General features: G+C 44.3%; 1 protein-coding gene across 5 annotated transcripts in view; it reads right to left on the bottom strand.

Annotated features, from left to right (window-relative positions):
* LOC138797575 (MOB kinase activator 3A) overlaps positions 1-20,133 on the bottom strand; it is a 67,192-nt gene that overhangs the window by 34,471 nt on the left and 12,588 nt on the right. For all 5 annotated transcript variants that reach the window (XM_069977910.1, XM_069977908.1, XM_069977907.1 and 2 more), the window contains exon 2: positions 1,457-1,924. In XM_069977910.1, coding sequence (XP_069834011.1) covers positions 1,457-1,874 — 418 coding nt within the window. In that variant the 5' untranslated portion in view covers positions 1,875-1,924. The remainder of the gene's footprint in view (positions 1-1,456; positions 1,925-20,133) is intronic.

The raw sequence follows: 20,133 nt of genomic DNA, 5'->3' as shown, positions 1-20,133 counted from the left end.
GAGGATGCCTCAAATTCTTAAGGCTAAAACCAATTGACAAGTCTCCCATTTATATTTTTCATTACCATTTTGATGCTTATTGTTCCTGTGAGACACAGTGAAGCAAAACATGAACACGGAAAGCACAAGGATTTCTTACATTCTATAGATGAATTCAGTGTTTTTAACAGCAAGAATTGCTATTGCCATTCTTTATGGGACTAGCATGGTCTCTTTTGCTATTCACAGTGTTAGGCTGGGTTCACACACAGTATATTTCAGTCAGTATTGTGGTCCTCATATTGCGGTCCTCATATTGCAACCAAAACCAGGAGTGGATTGAAAACACCGAAAGGCTCTGTTCACACAATGTTAAAATTGAGTGGATGTCTGCCACGTAATGGCAAATATTTGCTGTTATTTTAAAACAACGGCAGTTGTATTGAAATAATGGCAGTTATTTACTGTTATATGGCGGCCATCCACTCAATTTCAACATTGTGTGAACAGAGCCTTAATGGGTTTTCAATCCACTCCTGGTTGAGGTTGCAAAATACTGATCAAATACTGACTGAAATATACTGTGTGTGAATTCAGCCTTAAAGCGAAAATGTACCCACAATCTGACCCCCCCCCCCCCAAACCGCTTGTACCTTCAGATAGCTGCTTTTAATCCAAGATCTGTCCTGGGGTCCGTTAGGTAGGTGATGCAGTTATTGTCCTAAAAAAACGTTTAAACTGGCAGCCCTGTGCCAAACGGCCATGGCCTAGATTGTGTATGCATTAGGCTGGCACAACCTCTCTGTCCCTCCTCCCCGCGCCCCCCCCCCCCCCAATTGCATTGCTAATGATGAAGAGGGTGGGAAGGAGGGAATGAGGGGCGGTGGAAGTTTAGGGCACAGATACTACAAGCCCCGTCCGTTGGGCAAGGGGCTGCAAGTTTGAAAGTTGTTTTTTTAGGACAATAACTGTATCACCTGCCGAACGGACCCCGGTACAGATCACGGATTAAAAGCAGCTATCCGAAGGTACAAGGGCGGGAGTGGGGGTCAGATTGTGGGTACAGAGTCACTTTAAGGACACCAAGATTCTAATGGTCCTCATAAGTCCAGCAAGGGCTCATGCAAATGTTCCGTAAAACTGCACAGTGAAATAAAAGACCTTACAATATCATAATCTTTGAGAGATTGTACTGAGAGAGCCGCGCACTTTCGTCACTCTCTGCATCATAATGATACACAATGCTGGGTGGTTTCTGTTCCCACTGGACCAGCTTCATGGTCCACACTTTGTGCTTCACGGAAAATGTGCATGAGGCCTTAGTGTTGCAGTACAAATGAAAATGGATCTTTTAGACCACTCATGTCTGTGTTAAATGAAAAAGTCTGCTAATCAAATACTCAATACATGATTAAAAGAACAAAACAAAAAAGAGGGAGTAAAATAAAGCAGCACTAATGCAGCTTATAAGGCTTACCAACATTTGTAGGGAAAATTCCTTCATTGTTTATCTGAACTTCTATCCAGTCCATTAATAAATTCATATATTTCGGAGCAGAAAGTGCCGTGGGTTTTCGATACCTATTTTCATCTTGCCACCGGTACTCATACTTAGGACCTCCGGACATCACTGGACATGACTGCTCAGTACAGCTGTCGCTGATCGTACCATAAATCAAATTAATGCGATTGAAAAAATCCACAACATGAACTGCCACCCAATCGTTTTGGTCCTCTTCATGCGGTAGCTGGACAGCCAATTTTAAGTCTAATCCTGCATTGAGGGATGCTTGAGCTTTCTTATGCAATTCAAATCGTTGAGTGCCCGGCTCAAACTTTCTTTTGGGACGAAATGTTCTATCCTTATTAAAAACTTGCTTGAGGGGATTTGACATAGTAAAACCAGTATTGCTCTTTTAAGGCTCAGACAAAATATATTATTATTCTGGGGAGAGGGGGGGAAACAGAAACACAAAAATAATGTTAGCACAGATCTTTTTCCTCAAACACACTTAAAAACAACTATACGTCTCTAGGTTACTAGTACAGGTTAAGGCTGGGTTCACACTACGTATATTTCATTCAGTATTTTGGTCCTCATATTGCAACCAAAACCAGGAGTGGATTTAAAACACAGAAAGGCTCTGTTCACACAATGTTGAAATTGAGTTGATAGCTGCAATTTAATGGCAAATATTTGCTGTTGTATTGAAATAATGGCAGTTATTTACTGTTATATGGCGGCCATCCACTCAATTTCAACATTGTGTGAACAGATCCTTTCTGTGTTTTTAATCCACTCCTGGTTTTGGTTGCAATATGAGGACCACAATTATGACTGAAATATACGTAGTGTGAACCCAGCCTAAAGGAGTACTCCAGAGACTACAATTTTTTGTTAAAATATTGCTCTAAAAGAAATACTTGGGCCATTTAATTGTATTTAGATAATGCTGCACTTACATAGAACATAATAAAGACTTTATTCTTACCTAACTCTGCTCCCCTGGGGCCCTCCTGCGCAGCCTTTGCGTCCCCCACTGAACACTCCTAATGCCTTTTCCGTGTCATAGGGCTTCATTAGCAAAATATGCGACGTATTTGCAAAATACAGAGTAAGGCTATGTTCACACGGCGTATGAGACCGGCCGTTCCGTGACCTGGCCGGGTCACAGAATGGCCGGTCTCTGCAAAGATCATCCCTGCCGGTACGGAGCCGCTCGCTTCATTGTGTGAAATGACAGGTCTTTGCAGCGCCGTATGGGATCCCATCCGAAGCGTATACTATGTGTATACGTTCCGGCCGGGAAACCATAAAATGTTCATGCAGCATTCCACCCGCACAAAATACCAACAAGCAACAACGGGCGTACTATACGCTGTGTGAACATAGCCTATGCCTTTAACCCTTTGAGGACCAAGCCCAAAATGACCCAATAAAACGCGCCAATTTTCATTTTTGCGTTTTCGTTTTTTCCTCTTCGCCTTCTAAGCGCTCTAGCACTTTCATTTTTATACCTACAGGGCCATGTAAGGGCTTGTTTTTTTCAGGAATAGGTATACTTTGTAATGGCACCTTTAATTCTACCATAACATGTATGATGTATATCCCCCAAAATATTATTTATGAAGATATAAATTAGTGAAATCGTAAAAAAAAAAAGAATGCAATATTGTAACTTTTGGGGGGTTCCCGTGTCTACGTAATGCACTATACGGTTTAAGTGATATGATACCATTATTCTATAGGTCAGTCCGAACACAACAATATGTATACATTTTTTGCACCATAATCTCTTTTTAATAATACCATATTTGTGTAGATTGGACGTTTTGATCACTTTTTATAATTTTTTTTAACCCCTTCAAGACTAAGCCTATTTGGGCCTTAATGACGACAGAAAGTCGTATCACATAAATAAGTTACTAAGTCACATTACTAATATGTCCTCTTTATTCTGGCTTCATTTCATAAACATATTTTACTTTTATAGGGTGGGTTCATACTGAGGAATTGTCGCGGATAAACTCAGCGGAATTCTGCAGTATGTCCGCGTGCCTTTCCGCCGGCTCCATAGACACCATTCTATGGGCCGGCGTATTCCGCTATCCGCCGAAAGAAGTGACATGTCCGCAAGAATTCCTTAGTATGAACCCACCTTTAGGGTGTTACAGGGCTTAGAAATGTATCAGCAAATTATCAAATTTTCATGAAATTTCCAAAACTGATTTATTTAGGAACCAGTTCTTTTTTTAAGTGGATTTAGGAGGCTTGTATAATGGAAACCCCCATAAGTGACCCTATTTTAGAAACTACACACCTTAAAGAATAAATCTAGGGGTATAATGAGCATTTTGACTCTACAGGTGCTTGAGGAAAGTATTCACAATTAGGCCATAAAAAAATGGCAAATAGAAGTTTTCCAATAATATATTTGTTTACATTAAATTCACATTTTCACAAGCAATATGAGAGAAAACGCACCCCAAAATCTGTAACGCAGGTTCTCCGGAGTAGAACGGTACCCCATATGTGGGCATAAACCACTGTATGGGCACACAGTGGGGCACAGAAGGGAAGGAAGGCCAATTAGCATTTTCAGGGCAGATTTTTCTGAGCGCCAGGTGCATTTGCAGTGCCCCTGTAGTGTCAGCAGACTAGAAACCCCCCAAAAGTCATCCCATTTTGGAAAGTGCACCCCTTAAAGAATTTTCTCAATTTCACTAGGAACATGGCAGAAGAATCACCCTAAGGGTACAAACCCACACACCGTATTCACAGCAGATACGCAGCAAAAACGCAGCAGATTTTAAGCAGATTTGGTGGTGCAGATTTGATGCTGTGTCCAGTTATTTAGATCTAATCTGCTGCGTATTTGTTGCGTGTTTGTTGCGTATTCGCTGCGTATCGCAGCAGTAAATAAGCTGCGTATACGGTGTGTGGGTTTATACCCTAAAAGTTTTAACGCAGGTTCTCCTAAGTACAACGGTACCCCATATGTGGGCATAAACCACTTAATGGGCACACAGCAGGGCTCAGAAGGGAAGGAGTGTCATTTTGCTGGAGTAAAACCACAGCTGGTATCGGTTATTAGAATAGCAAAGTTGATAAAAAAAAACCAAATTAAGATTACAGGTAATCTGGAGGTGTTTAAGGGCAATCTGGGGGTGGTTACGGACAGTCTCAGGCAATCTTGGGGTGTTTACTGGCTATCTGGGGTAGTTACAGGCAATCTGGGGTGGTGAAGGACAATCAAGGGGGTTATGGGCAGTCTGTGGCAATCTGGGGTGGTTACAGGTAATCCGGGCTGGTTACAGGTAATCCGAGATAGTTACAGGTAATCCGAGGTGGTTATAGGTAATCTGGGGGGGAGGGTGGGGTTTTACAAGTAAAATAGGGTGGTTACAGGTAATCCGGGGCATTTGACTTTTTATCCTGTTACCAATGATTTACAGTGACAGGGGATAAAAAGTGTCTGCAGCATTTGGAACAAGCGATCAGCGGTATATAGTGTATACCGCTGATTGCTTATACCAGCAAACTGAACAGAGTCTGTTCACAGTAATGGCGGCTATCTTCCTTACAAAAACTGTCTCATTTTTTGCGGGAAGATCTGTAGTTTCTACTAATACAAAGTTTTACATATATATGACTTTTTGATTCCCTTTATGTTGCATTTTCTAAAGCGGATTGATGAAATACAGCAATTCTGTTGCGGTTTAAAAAAAAAAAAATTACATCGTCGTGCGATATATTTAATGATTTAGTTTTATAGATTGGTATCGTCATGTCCGTAACGACCCAATGTAAAAGTTTTGTGGTTTTAATCTGTTTTATGTAAAGGTTTATTGTGTATAGAGAATGTAATGCTTTGTAATGCTAATGCTAATGTTTGGTGTTTTGGTGCACTTTGTCTTACTTTTACACTAGTGTAATACTGTAAAGTGATCTGTGATCACTGATACCGTACATTGTACTACTACTGTAGCGCAGTGTATTGCACTATGCATCATGCTGACAGGCAATCTGCATAGCTATGCCAGTGAGCATGATAGCATAGCCATGGTAATCATAGGAGGGGGCCTTCATTAGGTCCCTGGGATTATCGAGGGACTGGACGGCGCCGCAGTATCTTCAGCCGGGTAAGTATACCCATGGCAGCAACCGGAACCCATTACATGCCGCTGTCATGATATATGACAGCGGCATTCAATGGGTTAAACAGGGGAGATCACACTGTCACACTGACAGTTGATCCCCCTCTCTGCCGCCGCAAGGGGGTGGCAGAGCATTCTGATACGTACGCCGTTAAAAGGTGTACATATCGGAATAAAGCCCATTAGTGACCGCTGTAAAAATAAGTATTGGCGGTCACTAAGGGGATCATGTAATATTTGTATTGCCAGCGCCATTACGCACGCGACGATACTAAATATGTGAACTTTTTTTTTTTTTTACATTTATTATTGTATTGGGGGCTATGGGGCTTATATGCAAATTTTATTTTATTATAAATGTATTTTGTGCGTGTGTGGTTTTTTTTTTTTTTTGTAACACTTCATGTTTTAGTCTCACCATGGGGACTTAACTGTTGAATTGCCTGATTACAGGCATATTGCATTGCAGTGCTCATCAGCACTGCAATGCACTATGCCTGTAAAAGGCAAAGCTGATCAGACTCAGCCTGACCAGCTTCCGCAGTGATGGCGATTGTTATATTTTAATAGATCAGACAATTACACACGCTACGGTATATAATATGTTAATTTATTTATTTTTATACGTTTTATTTTTACTTTGGGATGGGGGGTTATTTTAATTTTTATTGGGGGAGGGGCTTTGGGGTATTTTTAAAAAGGTTTTTTTCTTCTTTTTACACGTTTGACCCCCTTGGGGGACTTTAACATGCAATCATTAGATTGCATACACTCTACAATGCTATGCTATAGGCATAGCATTGATCAGTGTAATAGGCGCTCTCTCCATTGAGCCTGCCTCGGAACGTACGGAGGAAGGTAAGCGACCTCCGATGCTCTGACACAGTGAGGGGGTCCCGATCGGTAAGTGACAGGAGCTGCTCACTGCTCACTTACACTTAAAGGCTGCAACCACTGCGTTTAAGTGGTTAATGACAGGCTTCAGCGCAATCGGTGTAGCCTGTCATTAACGTTAAGGGCCCGGCTACTGAATGCAGCCTGCCCCCACCTGCTATAAAAACACAGAAAGGCTATGTTCACACCCTTGTCATTTAGTGGATGGACGTCATTCAATGGCAAATAATGCCCATTAATTGCAAAACAAAAACCGTTGACAGTGGATGACAGTCATCCACTAAATTACAACAGTGTGTGAACATAGCGTTTCTATGTTTTCAATGCACTTCTGGTTTTGGTTGCAAAATCATGTCTGGTCCCAGCTTGTCAATGGTATACAACAGGGGACGCCAAACTACGGCCTGCTCTCACTGACCACCAATAAAAGAGCTCCCCCTTCCGGATTACACCAGCTGCAGCCAAACTCCACCGCTACCCATCCCTGACCCTGCCCCGCATCCACGCCGCCTCCATCACCGGCCCAGTTCAGCGAAGCAGGTCCTACGATCAAGTGACAGTTACATTGCTCATGCACGTCCCGCTGCGGGACGTGCGTGAGCTCGGCTTGCCTGTCATCCCAAAAGAGCTGCCTCCTCAAAGCAGAAAAAGATAGCACCAGGTGTGGTGAGTATTCCTGCAGGGGGGCCCGGAGTGCTTTTTAAGGGGGTGAAGGTGAATTGAGGGGGGAAGGGGCTGATAGAGCGTGGGAAGGGGGAGTGAGGGGGAAGTTGAAAGTGGGAAGTAGGGAGAGGGGGCTGGTTAAGAAGATGAAGGGGAGGGTGGTTGAGGGGGGAGTGAGGGGTTAAGTAGGGGCTGGGTGAGGGGTGGAAAGAAAGAGGGATTCTTTTACTTTTGGGAGGTGGGGGGGGGTTATAGTCCGGCCCTCCGACGGTCTTAGGGACAGTGAACTGGCCCCCTGCGTGAAAAGTTTGGGGACCCCTGGTATACACTCATAGGGGGTCTATACTGTAGTTATGTTCATCTACAAAATGGAGAGAGGCACTTCACAGATTTATTGAGCTGCTATTTAGCTGCTATTTCCAATGTAATATAGGTGCTCCAGGAATGCACACATGTAATTTTCTTGTGGTGCATCCCCCATACATGACATTGCATACAAAGCAGCATTTACATACACTATAAACTAACTATTGCAATTAATTAAACCTGTAATTTTTAAAAACCATAAAGACATACCTCGGCAATACTACGGATTGCGGTATCGCAACAGTATTACTTGAACACGTATTGTCCTTATAGCGGAAAGCTTGATTCAACCTCAGTGGTGCAAAAGATCTTCATCCAAGTTATGATAAGAAAGAACGTGTGGAACTCACCAATAGGTACTTTCAAATTAACGCAATGTTCCTCCTCGCCTTCTAAGAGCCATAGCGCTTTGATTTTTCCACCTACAGGGCTGGTTTTTGTGATGTATAATTTGATAAAATCAGCAATCCTGGTGCATTTTTTTTTCCCATTTACGCCGTTCACCGTGCGGGAACAATAATGTTATATTTTAATAGATCTGACAATTCCGCACGCTACGATATGTAATATGTTTATTTATATTTTTATAATGGGCAAGGGGGTCTTTTAAACGGTTATTGGGAGGGGTTTATAAGTGTTTTTTATTACACTTTTTTTTAACACTTTTATTAACTGTAAAATATGCAATCATTATATTGCATATACTGGTTTATGCTATGCCATAGCATAGCATAGATCAGTGTCATCGGCGATCTATGTATAGAGCCTGCCTGAGAGCAGACTCTACACATAGATTGACAAACAGACAGGACGGCGGTAAGGAGCATGGCTGCGGGGGTCCCGATCACTCAGTGACAGATGCTTGATCTGTCACTGAGCACCTTAAATGCCGCAATCGCTGTAGACCGCAGCGTTTAAGGGGTTAATGAGAGTTGGCTGTGGGATCAGTCGGCTGTGGAAACAGATGAGATCGGGATCGCTATCTCTGCAACGATCTCGCTCTCATCAGAAAGCCCCAGTCAGTGTGGGAACGTATATATACATTCCTACTGCACGGGGTATGTGCAGTAGGAACGTATATATACGGATTGCTGACGCGAAGGGGTTAATACATCTCGCACCTCGGCCATAAACCCACTATATGAATCCCTTCCTTGTATTACACAAACATACACCTGTGAGGTCACATGGCTAGTGTGATCCAATTACGGACTGACTACGACCATAAAGTTCAATGTTACAAACAAATGAACAGAATAGTTTACAAAATACAAACAGAATTGCAATTATAGTACAGCCTAGCTAGTATACTTGTATAATAAACATATCTGACCTTTTATTAATGGCCTAAATCAATATAGCGGTTAATCGCACATGTAGCCGCGGTAACGATAATTATGACATGCCCCTTTTTGCAAACCACACCCACTTGCCATACCAAACTGCCAATATTTTGATTAAAAAAAAATCACTGAGCAGCAACCGTGGTTAGTCTATTATCATTATTTGTCATTATTAGGGGGTCTCAGCAGAGACCTGAACATGTGTATGCAGGTATACAGCCTCTACAGGATGTGTATACAAAGGGGGTCACATAGGGATAGGAGTGTATGACTATATGGGGGTGTGTGGATAGGTGTGTAGGACTATATTGGGGGGGCGCGCATAGGGGTGTATTATTATACAGGAGGTACATAGGGATGGGGGTACAGGACTATACAGGAGGCACATAGGGATAGGGGTACAGGAGTAAACAGGAGGCACATAGGGATGGGGTGTATGACTATACAGGGGTGGATATGTATGTATTACTATACAGGAGGTACATAGGGATGAGGGTACAGGACTATACAGGGGGAGTACATAGGGATAGAGATATATGACTACACAGGGGGCACATAGGGATAGGGGTGTATTACTATACAGGGGGCACAGAGATACAGGTGTATTACTATACACTGGGGGCGGATAGGGGTGTATGACTATACAGGGGGCGATTAGGGGTGCATGACTATACAGGAAGTACATAGGGATAGGGCTATGGGACTAAAGAGGGGCACAGACTATGGACTATGCCACATATAAACACACTGCATGCTGGGACCTGTAGTTCCCGCAGTAATACAAGACTGTAGCCTAGGAGGACTGAATGGGCTGCAGCAGGCAGGATGCAACACACAGCAATGTCCTGTAACTTATCCTGCCTGCTGCAGCTCATTCATCCCTCCTACGCTATAACCCTGTATTGTTACTCCAGGAACTACAGGACAGCCGCCCCTAAATCCTGCTCCTCCACCTCTGACATGCCGGCACACAGGACATTAACATGTGCATTCGCTGGCCGGGAGTTGAGGGGCGCTCGGACGGCACTGGTGCCTGGGGGGGCGAACTGGACGGGTGGGGGCAGGCGCTCGGACTGGGAGAGTGGGGGGGGGGCACTCAGGCACTCTCACCTGGGCTCTGCTGTTCCTCCGCCTCCCACTCAGATATGGCGTCCACACACATAACATGCAGCGCTCACACCGGGGCGAGTGTGCGGAGGCGCTCTGACAGGGAGATAGAAATACAAAAATACTGTCCTGGATAAGTTGAGGTCGGTTAACCGACGGCAGTGACTATCGGTATTTTTGCGATATACCGCCCACCCCTAATGTCGATCTCCCCCTGCTGGTGAGTTGACAATGTGCTTCAGTGCTCGAAAACGCATATCCTTAGTTGAACCTTGGTGTGAATTGAGCATATGACGAATCAACTTCGGACAACCCTTTCCTGTAGAATGTAAATGTTCAGAAAAACGTTTATATAGAGGGCGGATTGTTTTGCCTATGTTATAGTTTCCACATCTACAAAGGATGGCATACACCACATAGGCAGAACGACAGGTGAAAAAAATCCCAAATATTAATCAATTCACCACCATCAGTGTTACTGACTTCACATTATGCAAATAACCACAGAAGTTGCATTGTCCACATTTGTGGTTCCCGCTAAGTCTGCTGTTGTCTAAACAGTTGGAGGAGGATTTTTGATTTTTAGAAAAACGACCCTGTACCAGCAAATCTCGTAAGCGGAGTATATTTTGTAAAACATGTTGCCTATCATTGACCGCTTTAAACACGTAGGCAAATGTCACTTACCAATTGGACCCCCGCAAAGTTAAGCTCTTTCCCAGACCACCAGAGGTATACTGCTTACTTGTCACAGCCTGAGCGAGCAGGAGGCCGGGCAGCATTGATTATTCATGAAGAAGAGGGAGGATGAAGAAGTGGAGAGGTGTGGCACGTACAACTCCTCAGTGGGCACATGTGGACCCGGGAGAAAACCCAGAACTGCCATACTAACCCCACTACTGTAACAAAAAGGGCTGAGTCATCCATGATAAAGGGTCCGCAGTCATACCGCACAGAAGTTAAGAGTGCACAGTGACACAAGTGAGGCAATGATTGTATTCCTCCTACAAGGGTAGAGATCACAGAAGTCTGCAAGTGACCCACTAGTCTATTTTATTATTATAAATCTTCTAACATCCTAATCTAACAAGGGAATATAGCAGTTCCTCCCGCTGAAACGGTCTCTTCACTATTACATAACCTACATTTTTATACAACTTTCTCTGCCAGAGAATTCACAAAGAGCCTACTGTATAAAAAAGGGAGGAAACTAGGATAATTCAATTATGTTCTACATGACTTCCCCTCAGATACTCTGTACTTAGCAGAGGGCATATAATAAATTTGCTCTTTCCATAAGATAGTTTATTACCATTTTAATAACAGCTATTCTAAATGAACACCCAATTTTTACCCTTCTGGTGACACTTAGGGCTGACTAGTATACGACTCCTAACTAATGTTCATTTACGCTTGTATCTACCTCGGTGCTTTGCAGAGATTAATTAAAGGGGAACTCCGGATAGGAAAAATTATTTTCTATTAAAAGTTATATAGATGTGTCTATACAATGTATTACCATATCTGTGCGGTTCTGCTATACTCGTAGTCGATTGACATCAAGGAAGTAAAGAAAACTGGTCTCTGTGCCAATCCACTTGGTCTCCTGCTCCCTCTTCTTCCCCCCCAGCACGCCCCTTCTTCAGCAGGTTTATTTTTTTTTTACCTCTACCTGTAGTTCCCCTTTAATATCCCAATTTTGAACTTCCTTGCAGCCAGACAGATCAGCATTGTTTACTAAATAACATCCGAGATCTTATCATTTCACAGATGTGATACCTTTGACACAAAAATCTCCCCATTGGCATCTTTAAAGTGTCACTGTCGTGAATTTTTTTTTTGCAGAAATCAATAGTCCAGGCGATTTTAAGAAACTTTGTAATTGGGTTTATTATCCGAAAAATGCATTTTTATCATGAAAAAGCAGTTTGAAGCTCTCCCCCTGTCTTCATTGTTCTCCTATGGAGAGAGCTAAAGAAAAGACCAAAACAGGACAACAAAGAGTTAATCTACAAATCCCTCACGGGATATCTCCTCTGACCATCACCAGTGACCTGTCTGAGCTCAGATTACAGCTGTCACCCAGCTCCATGCCTGTAATCCTCTGTTATCTGCTTTCTGCTGCCAGCAGACAGGGTACGACTCCTGCAACAAGTCACAATTTTCAGATTTTTCAGAGTGGATGAAAAAGAGGAAGGAGGGGGGGACCTGGGAAAAGGCTTTTTACATGCAGATAATGGCAGATTTGGCTAATAAACCCAATTACAAAGTTTCTTAAAATCGCCTGGACTATTGATTTCTGCAAAAAAAAAAAAAAATACGACAGTGACTCTTTAACACCTGACAACCTGTGATCACTATCTCTAATGGTGCATTTACACAGAGAGATTTATCTGACAGATCTTTGAAGCCAAAGCCAGGAACAGACTAAACAGATAACTGGTCATAAAGGAAAGACTGGGATCTATCCTCTTTTCAAATCCATTCCTGGCTTTGGCTTCAAAAATCTATCACATAAAGACACCATAAGGCATGGGGAAAGCTTCTAAAGAACAACATAAAAGAACCTCTAACACCGATATGGCGAAAAGTACTCAATCGGACATTAAAGGACAAGTGCCATGAAAAACTTTTTCCCAGTAATTGAAGCACATTACAAAGTTATATAACTGTAATGAGCTTCAATAATCTATCTGCCTCCCTTCCCTGTCTTTTTCCCCCTCCACACCCCACCAGGAAGTCTCCTTACTCACACAGACCTGATTACTGTCCTCACCGTCACCAGGCAGCTCCTTCTTGTGAGGATGAGTCATCAGCAGGAGGGCTGCTCTTGGTCCTGTTACAGCAGCCTCCCCCTCCCCCTCCTTGTCAGGTGACTCTGCTTGCTCAGCTTATCTTCTCTAGTGACATGACTCCTTCACTGAGTCCACGGCAGCAGGAGAGAGGGTATGAGGGGAGGGGGGAGCTGCCTATGTGCCGGAGTCAGTCTGAGGGAAGATAAGCAAGTGAGATGTGACAAGTGATGGCTTGCAGTTGTTCAGCCAATGGGAGCTGAGCAAGCCTATCACCTGACAAGGCAGGGGAGGGGGGAGGCTGGTGTAACAGAAGGAGCTGAGAGAAGAGCTTGGTGACCATGAGGACAGTCATTAGGTCTGTGTGAGTCAGGACACTTCCTGGTGGGGGGTGGAGGGGGGAAAAGACAGGGAAGGGAGGCAGATAGGCGATTGAAGCATATTACAGAGTTATCTAACTTTGTAATGTGCTTCAATTACTGGGAAAAAGTTTTTCATGGCACTTGTCCTTTAACCCTTTGAGGACCAGGCCCAAAATGACCCATTTGATCTTAGTGTTTTCGTTTTTTCCCTCCTCCCCTTCTAAGAGCTCTAGCACTTTCAGTTTTCTATCTACAAGCCATGTAGGTGCTTGTTTTTTACAGGAATAGTTGTACTTTGTAATGGCGTCTTACATTTTACCATAACATGTATGACGGAATTCCAAAATTATTATTTATGAAGATATAAATAGGTAAATTCGTAAAAAAAATGCAATGTGGTAACGTTTGGGGGGTTCCTGTGTCTACGTAATGCACTATATGGTAAAAGTGACATGATACTATTATTCTATAGGTCAGCCAGAACACAACCATATGCAGGTTACACAGATTCTCTAATGTTATATATATTTTTTAAATAAAATCCTTTTTTTGGCAATTAATTATAAATAAAATGGGCCTATTGTGACGCTTATAACAGTTTTATTTTTTCACCTACGGGGCTGTATGGGGTGTCATTTTTTTCCGCCATGATCTCTAGTTTTTATTAATACCATATTTGTGAAGATCGGACGTTTTGATCACTTTTTATGAATTTTTTTTATATATAATGTAACATAAAATCGGTAATCCGAGCACTTTTTTCCCTCTTTTCGTGTACGCCGTTTACCGTTCGCAATGACGCTTGTTATATTTTAATAGATTGGACAATTACGCACGCTACGGTATATTATATGTTTATCTATTTATTTATTTTTATATGTTTTATTTATATAATGGGAAAGGGGGGTGATTTCAACTTTTATTGGGGGAGGGGTTTTGGGGTAGTGTGTTAGTGTTTTTAACTTTTTTTTTTTTTACATATTTGAAGTCCCTTTGGGGGACTTTTACATCCAGTACTTTGATTTTTACACTGATCATTGCTATGCCATAGGCATAGCATTGATCAGTGTTATCGGCGCTCTGCTCATTGAGCCTGTCTGTGCAGGCTTAGTGCAGCAGATCGCCGATCGGACCGCACGGAGGCAGCTGAGAGACCTCCGGCGGTCCGTTTTACCGATCGGGACCCCCACAGTCACACTGCGGGGGTCCCGATCGGTAAGTGACAGGGGACTCCCCCTGTCACTTACACTTAAACGATGCGATCGCGGCGTTTAAGGAGTTAATTACACGCGGCAGCACGATCGCTGCAGCGTGTCATTACCGGTGAGGTCCCGGCTGCTGATTGCAGCCGGCCCCCACCTGCTATGAAGCGCGCTCCGCTCCGGAGCACGCTTCATAGCCGGAGAAACACCCAGGGCGTACAGTTACGCCCTAGGTCGTCTGGGGACAGACTTCCATGGCGTAACTATACGCCCTGGGTCGTCTAAGGGTTAAGGGCCCTATCAAAGTGATGACTTCCTGGATACCAGCAGGCAAATCCAGATCATTAAGAAACAAGAGAACAGGCTTGACACACGCACAGTGTGATGATAATGGTACACTGACGTGATGGTTCGCACAATCTGGCACCTCACGTACACGAATGATGTCTGCTTGCAGCCCCTTCTCTGTCCCTCTCACGCCAGTCCCTGCCACCTGCAGCTGATGTGTTCAGGGACCATTGATAGCATGATTTCTGCATGCAGCCGCTTTCCACTGAACACAACAGCAGGAAACAGGTGGCAGGAACCGCCATGAGAGAAAAGGTCGGTACGGTGAGGCACCGGAGTGTGATCACAGCAGCTAAAGGAGGCAGGAACAGTCTACAGGGGCATATCTGGATACAAGTGGGGCCAAAAGGTAGGGGGACTGGCTGCTGGGGCAAATCTGGCTGCTGGGAGCAAATCATGCTGCATATAGTGAATATCTGGCTACAAGATGGGGGCAAACAAGGCTATATGCTGCATTTTGCATAATTGTGTACGTGAGAACCATGAGCTGTTTTGCGGAAGATGCTAGGGCTACAGAAACACAGCTATGTGATAATCTCAGTATACACTGCAGTTCCGCATGCTGCTGATGCTCAGAGGTTGAGGGACTCACTCTATCAGTTCTTTACTTTAAATGACAATAACGAAGTTTCAGACAAGCACATAAAAGCTTTATCAGAGGTGAACCCTTCTCTCTGGGCACTCATGTCAAAAAGGAACAGAAAAAGCACTTACATTTACCCTTTTGGAACAGACTTCTGCTTTTATGTGAAAATCAAAACTGGCATGTTAAAAAAAAAAAAAAAAAAAAAAAGTCGCACCAAAAATGCAGCGATACGGTACGTGTGAAGCTACCCTTACACGGGTTGTTTCAGAGGAGCAGCGCTCGTTTGCTCCTCATTCCCCATTCTATTACAGGTGCCAACAGTGAGCGGGTAAGCCGACATTGAGCATGTCTTTTAACGTTATAGGAGTACTCTAGGGAAAAGCTTTTTTCCAGTAATTGAAACACTTTACAAAAAGTTATATAACTCTGTAATATGCTTCAATCACCTATCTGCCCCCTTCCCTATCATTTCCCCCCTCAATCCCCCACCAGGAAGTGAACTCATTCTTACCTAATGACTGTTGACCTCAGGCTGTTCTGTGGCAGCCATTTTGTGACAATGACATCATCAAGAGGAAAACTGTTCTAAGCCCTGTTAGGCCAGCCTCCCTTTGACAGATGACTCAGGTTGCTCAGCTCTGATTGGCTCCGATAAACCATCTAACAGTTTTACAGTCAGTTAGACATCACAGGAGACAAAGTGCATCATGGGAAACCCCAAACCAGGAAGCTGTGCTTATGCAGATGATGTCATTGTCACAAAATGGCTTCCGCAGAACAAGCAGGGGTCAACAGTCATTAAGTAGGAATGAGTTTTCATGTCTTCCTGGTGGGAGGTTGAGAGGGGGGGGGGGGGATAAGGAAGCAGGGAAGATAGGTGATTGGTTATATAACTTTTAATGTGTTTCAAATACTGGGAAAAAGCTTTTTGCTGGAGGACCCTTTAATACTAAACAAATCGATTACTGGCCTAACGGTGATAATCGCTTTGTGTAAAAGGGCCTTAAGAAAGGGAATTAGGGACTTACTTAACCCCTTGCCGCAAAATGACGTTTGGGGAACGTCATGTAAAGTAGGTAGTTAATGCAACATGACGTTCCCCAAACGTCATGTTGTTCCTGCCTCCCCCCACTGTCGGTAAGTGAGATCGGGCAGCGGGAGGAGGCAGTATCACACCACATCCTCCCGCTGCCTCTGCCCGGAGGGGAGCCGCGCTTCCCCCGGCCAGTTAACCCCATAAACGCCGCGGTCGATGCGACCGCAGCGTCTATGGGGGAGATGTCATGTTTGATGTTAATCGGGCAGCGGAAGGAGGCTGCAGCACGTTGCCTCCTCCCGCTGCCACTGTCACTGTGTCCTCCGGCCGCCCTGCTCCCGTACCGGAAATCGCCGCTATCAACGTTATAACGGCAATCTCCGGTACCGGCACCGCCAACAGCTTTCATCTCCCCCCACCGTGAATCCACCGAAATAATATCAGACCCCAGATCAGCCCCCCTAGTGCCCCGATCACTAACCCGCTCCCTCCCCGGGCGGCCATCAAATCCAAGATGGCCGCCCCCATCCCTGCGAACAAACGATGTTTGTTCGCAGGGATGGAAATGAAAAAATTATGGTCTCTGTCACTAAACTAAACCAATTTGGTCTCTGTCACTAAACTATGATTACTGTGATAGAAAATATCACAGTAATCATAGTAATACAGTGAAAATGAATGGATAAAGTACAAAAAGTTTTACTCCCAAATTACCCCTAACCCCCCCAGATTACCCGTAACCACCGCACGTTGCCCATAACCGCCCCAGGTTGTCCGTAATCACGCCAGATTGCACATAACCACCGCACGTTGCCCGTAGCCACCGCACGTTGCCCGTAGCCACCGCACGTTGCCCGTAACCACCGCACGTTGCCCGTAACCACCGCACGTTGCCCGTAACCACGCCAGATTGCCCGTAAAAACCGCACGTTGCCCCTAACCACGCCAGATTACAGGTAACACCCGCACGTTGCTTGTAACCACCGCACGTTGCCCGTAATCACGCCAGATTGCACGTAACCACAGCACGTTGCCCGTAACCACCGCACGTTGCCCCTAACCACCTCAGGTTGCCTGTAATCACACCAGATTACCCGTAACCACCCCAGGTTGCCCATAATCACGCCAGATTACCCGTAAACACCACACATTGCCCGTAATCACGCAAGATTGCACGTAACCACCACTGACCACCGCACGTTGCCACTGACCACCGCACATTGCCACTGACCGCCACACGTTGCCTCTAACCACCGCACCCTGCCTCTAACCACCCCAAATTGCCAAAGACCCCCTCCAGATTGCCGTAACCAACCCAAATTACATAAGCACTTCAGTTTATCCGTAACCAACCCAGATTGTCCGTAACCACCCCACGTTGGCCGTAACCACAGCAGGTTACCTGTAACCACCTCCAGATTACCCGTAACCACCCCACATTACCTGTAATCTAATTTTTTTATTGTATTTTAGTAACTGCGCTATTCTAATAACTGTTTCTAGCTGCGGTTTTGCTCCAGCAAATTGGCGCTCCCTTCCTTCTGAGCCCCGCTGTGTGCCCATACAGGGGTTTATGCCCACATATGGCATACTGTTCTACTCAGGAGAACCTGCGTTACAGATTTTGGGGTACATTTTCTCTTCTGTTCCTCGTGAAATTTAGAAATTTCTAACTAACGGAACATATTATTGGAAAAATTTGAGTTTTGAATACTTGAGTCTACTTTTGAATACTTTCCTCTAATACCTGTGGGGTCAAAATGGTAACCACACCCCAAGATGAATTCTTTGAGGGGTGTACTTTCCAAAATGGGGTGACTTATGGCAGGATTTTACTCCGCTGGCACTACAGGGGCACTGCAAACGCACCTGGCGCTCAGAAACTTCTTCAGCAAAATCTGCACTGAAAATGCTAATTGGCGCTCCCTTCCTTCTGATCCCTGCTGTGTGCCCATAGAGTGGTTTATGCCCACATATGGGGTACCGTTCTATTCACGAGAACCTGCGTTATAAATTTTTGGGTACATTTTTTCTCCTGTTCCTCGTGAAATTGAGAAATTGCAAACTAAACAAACATTATTGGAAAAATTTGAGTTTTTCTTTTTTACTCTCTACTTTTAAATACTTTCCTCTAATACCTGCGGGGTCAAAATGGTCACCACACCCCAAGATGAATTCTTTAAGGGGTGTACTTTCCTAAATGGGGTGACTTTTGGGGGGGTTCTATTCTGCTGACACTACAGGGGCGCTGCAAACGCACCTGGCACTCAGAAACTTCTTCGGAAAAATCTGCACTGAAAATGCTAATTGGCGCTCCTTCCCTTCTGAGCCCGGCTGGGTGCCCATACAGTGGTTTATGCCCACATATGGGGTACCGTTGTACTCAGGAGAACCTGCGTTACAGATTTTGGCATGCAGCTTCTCCCCTGTTCCTAGTGAAATTGAGAAATTTCAAACTAAACGAACATATTATTGGAAAAATTCTAGTTTTTCAATTTTACTGTCTTATTTTGAATACTTTCCTCTAATACCTGTGGGGTCAACATAGTCACCACACCCCATGATAAATTCATCGAGGGGTGTACTTTCCAAAATGGGGTGACTTTTGGGGGGGTTCTCTTCTGCGGACACTACAGGGGCACTACAAACGCACCTGGCGCTCAGAAACTACTTTAGCAAAATCTGAACTGAAAATGCTAATTGGCGCTCCCTTCCTTCTGAGCCCTCCTGTGTGGCCATACAGTGGTTTATGCCCACATATGGGGTACCGTTGTACTCAGGAGAACCTGTGTTACAAATTTTAAGGTGCGGATTCTCTCATGTTCCTTGAGAAATTTCAAACTAAACAAACATATTATTGGAAAAATTCGTGTTTATCATTTTTACTGTCTAATTTTGAATACTTTTCTCTAATGCATGTGGGGTCAAAATGAACGTTTGTGAAAAGTAACAAAACACGTTTCCTACTGATGTTCAGCTCAGACCTTCACCTGACTATAGACCCCGGTAAGTGGACCCTCACTAAAAGTTGTTGAGTACCCCTGCCCTATAATAACCCCTTATGCTGCGTTTACACTGAACGATTATCGTTCGAATTTGCACGATAACGATTGAATTTGAACAATAATCGTACTTTGACAGCTGCATCCGATTACTTTATTAGCGGGCACGGCGATCAGACCGTGCCCGCTAATAGCCCGGGCTACAAGCGGCACCCGCGACTGCGGCAGTTCAGAGCGCGGCCCCGCTCTGAACACATAGAAGCGGCCCTGGACGTACAGGTACAGGCCTAGGGGTTAAAGGGGAATGCCACATAAGGAAAAAAATTTTCTATTAAAAGTACACTAAAAGTTATATAGAGGAGTCTATATAATGTATTACCATATCTGTCTGGTTCTGCCACACTGGCAGAATAGAAATCCAGGAATTGAAGAAAAATGGCCTCTATGCCAATCCACATTGTCTCCTGCTCCCTCTGCTCTCCCACCTTAGGAGACAAATATTCCATGTCTCACATTGTGTGTGTTTGCTGAGCACAGGCTGATGATACAGACAGGGGGCAGGGTGTGATGTCACAGGAGGCTTGGCTGGATCCCCCAATCCCCTGAGTGATCCACGATCGCTGACTGGCCAGAAGCAGTTGCTGCAATTTCACTGTGCAGAAGTGTGCAGTGAAATTAGGGCAGTGTTCACACATGTTGGACTTTCATTGCAGTACTGCAGCGTTTTTACAAAAATGATGCAGTAGTACAAGTAAATGATGCTAAACTGCAGAGAGGATCAGAGCTGGCACTGCC

The sequence above is a fragment of the Dendropsophus ebraccatus genome, chromosome 7, assembly GCF_027789765.1.
Source record: "Dendropsophus ebraccatus isolate aDenEbr1 chromosome 7, aDenEbr1.pat, whole genome shotgun sequence".
In the NCBI taxonomy this organism is placed as follows: domain Eukaryota; kingdom Metazoa; phylum Chordata; class Amphibia; order Anura; family Hylidae; genus Dendropsophus; species Dendropsophus ebraccatus.
The sequence above is the reverse complement of the archived record's forward strand: the minus strand, read 5'-3'. Positions and strand labels throughout refer to the sequence as shown.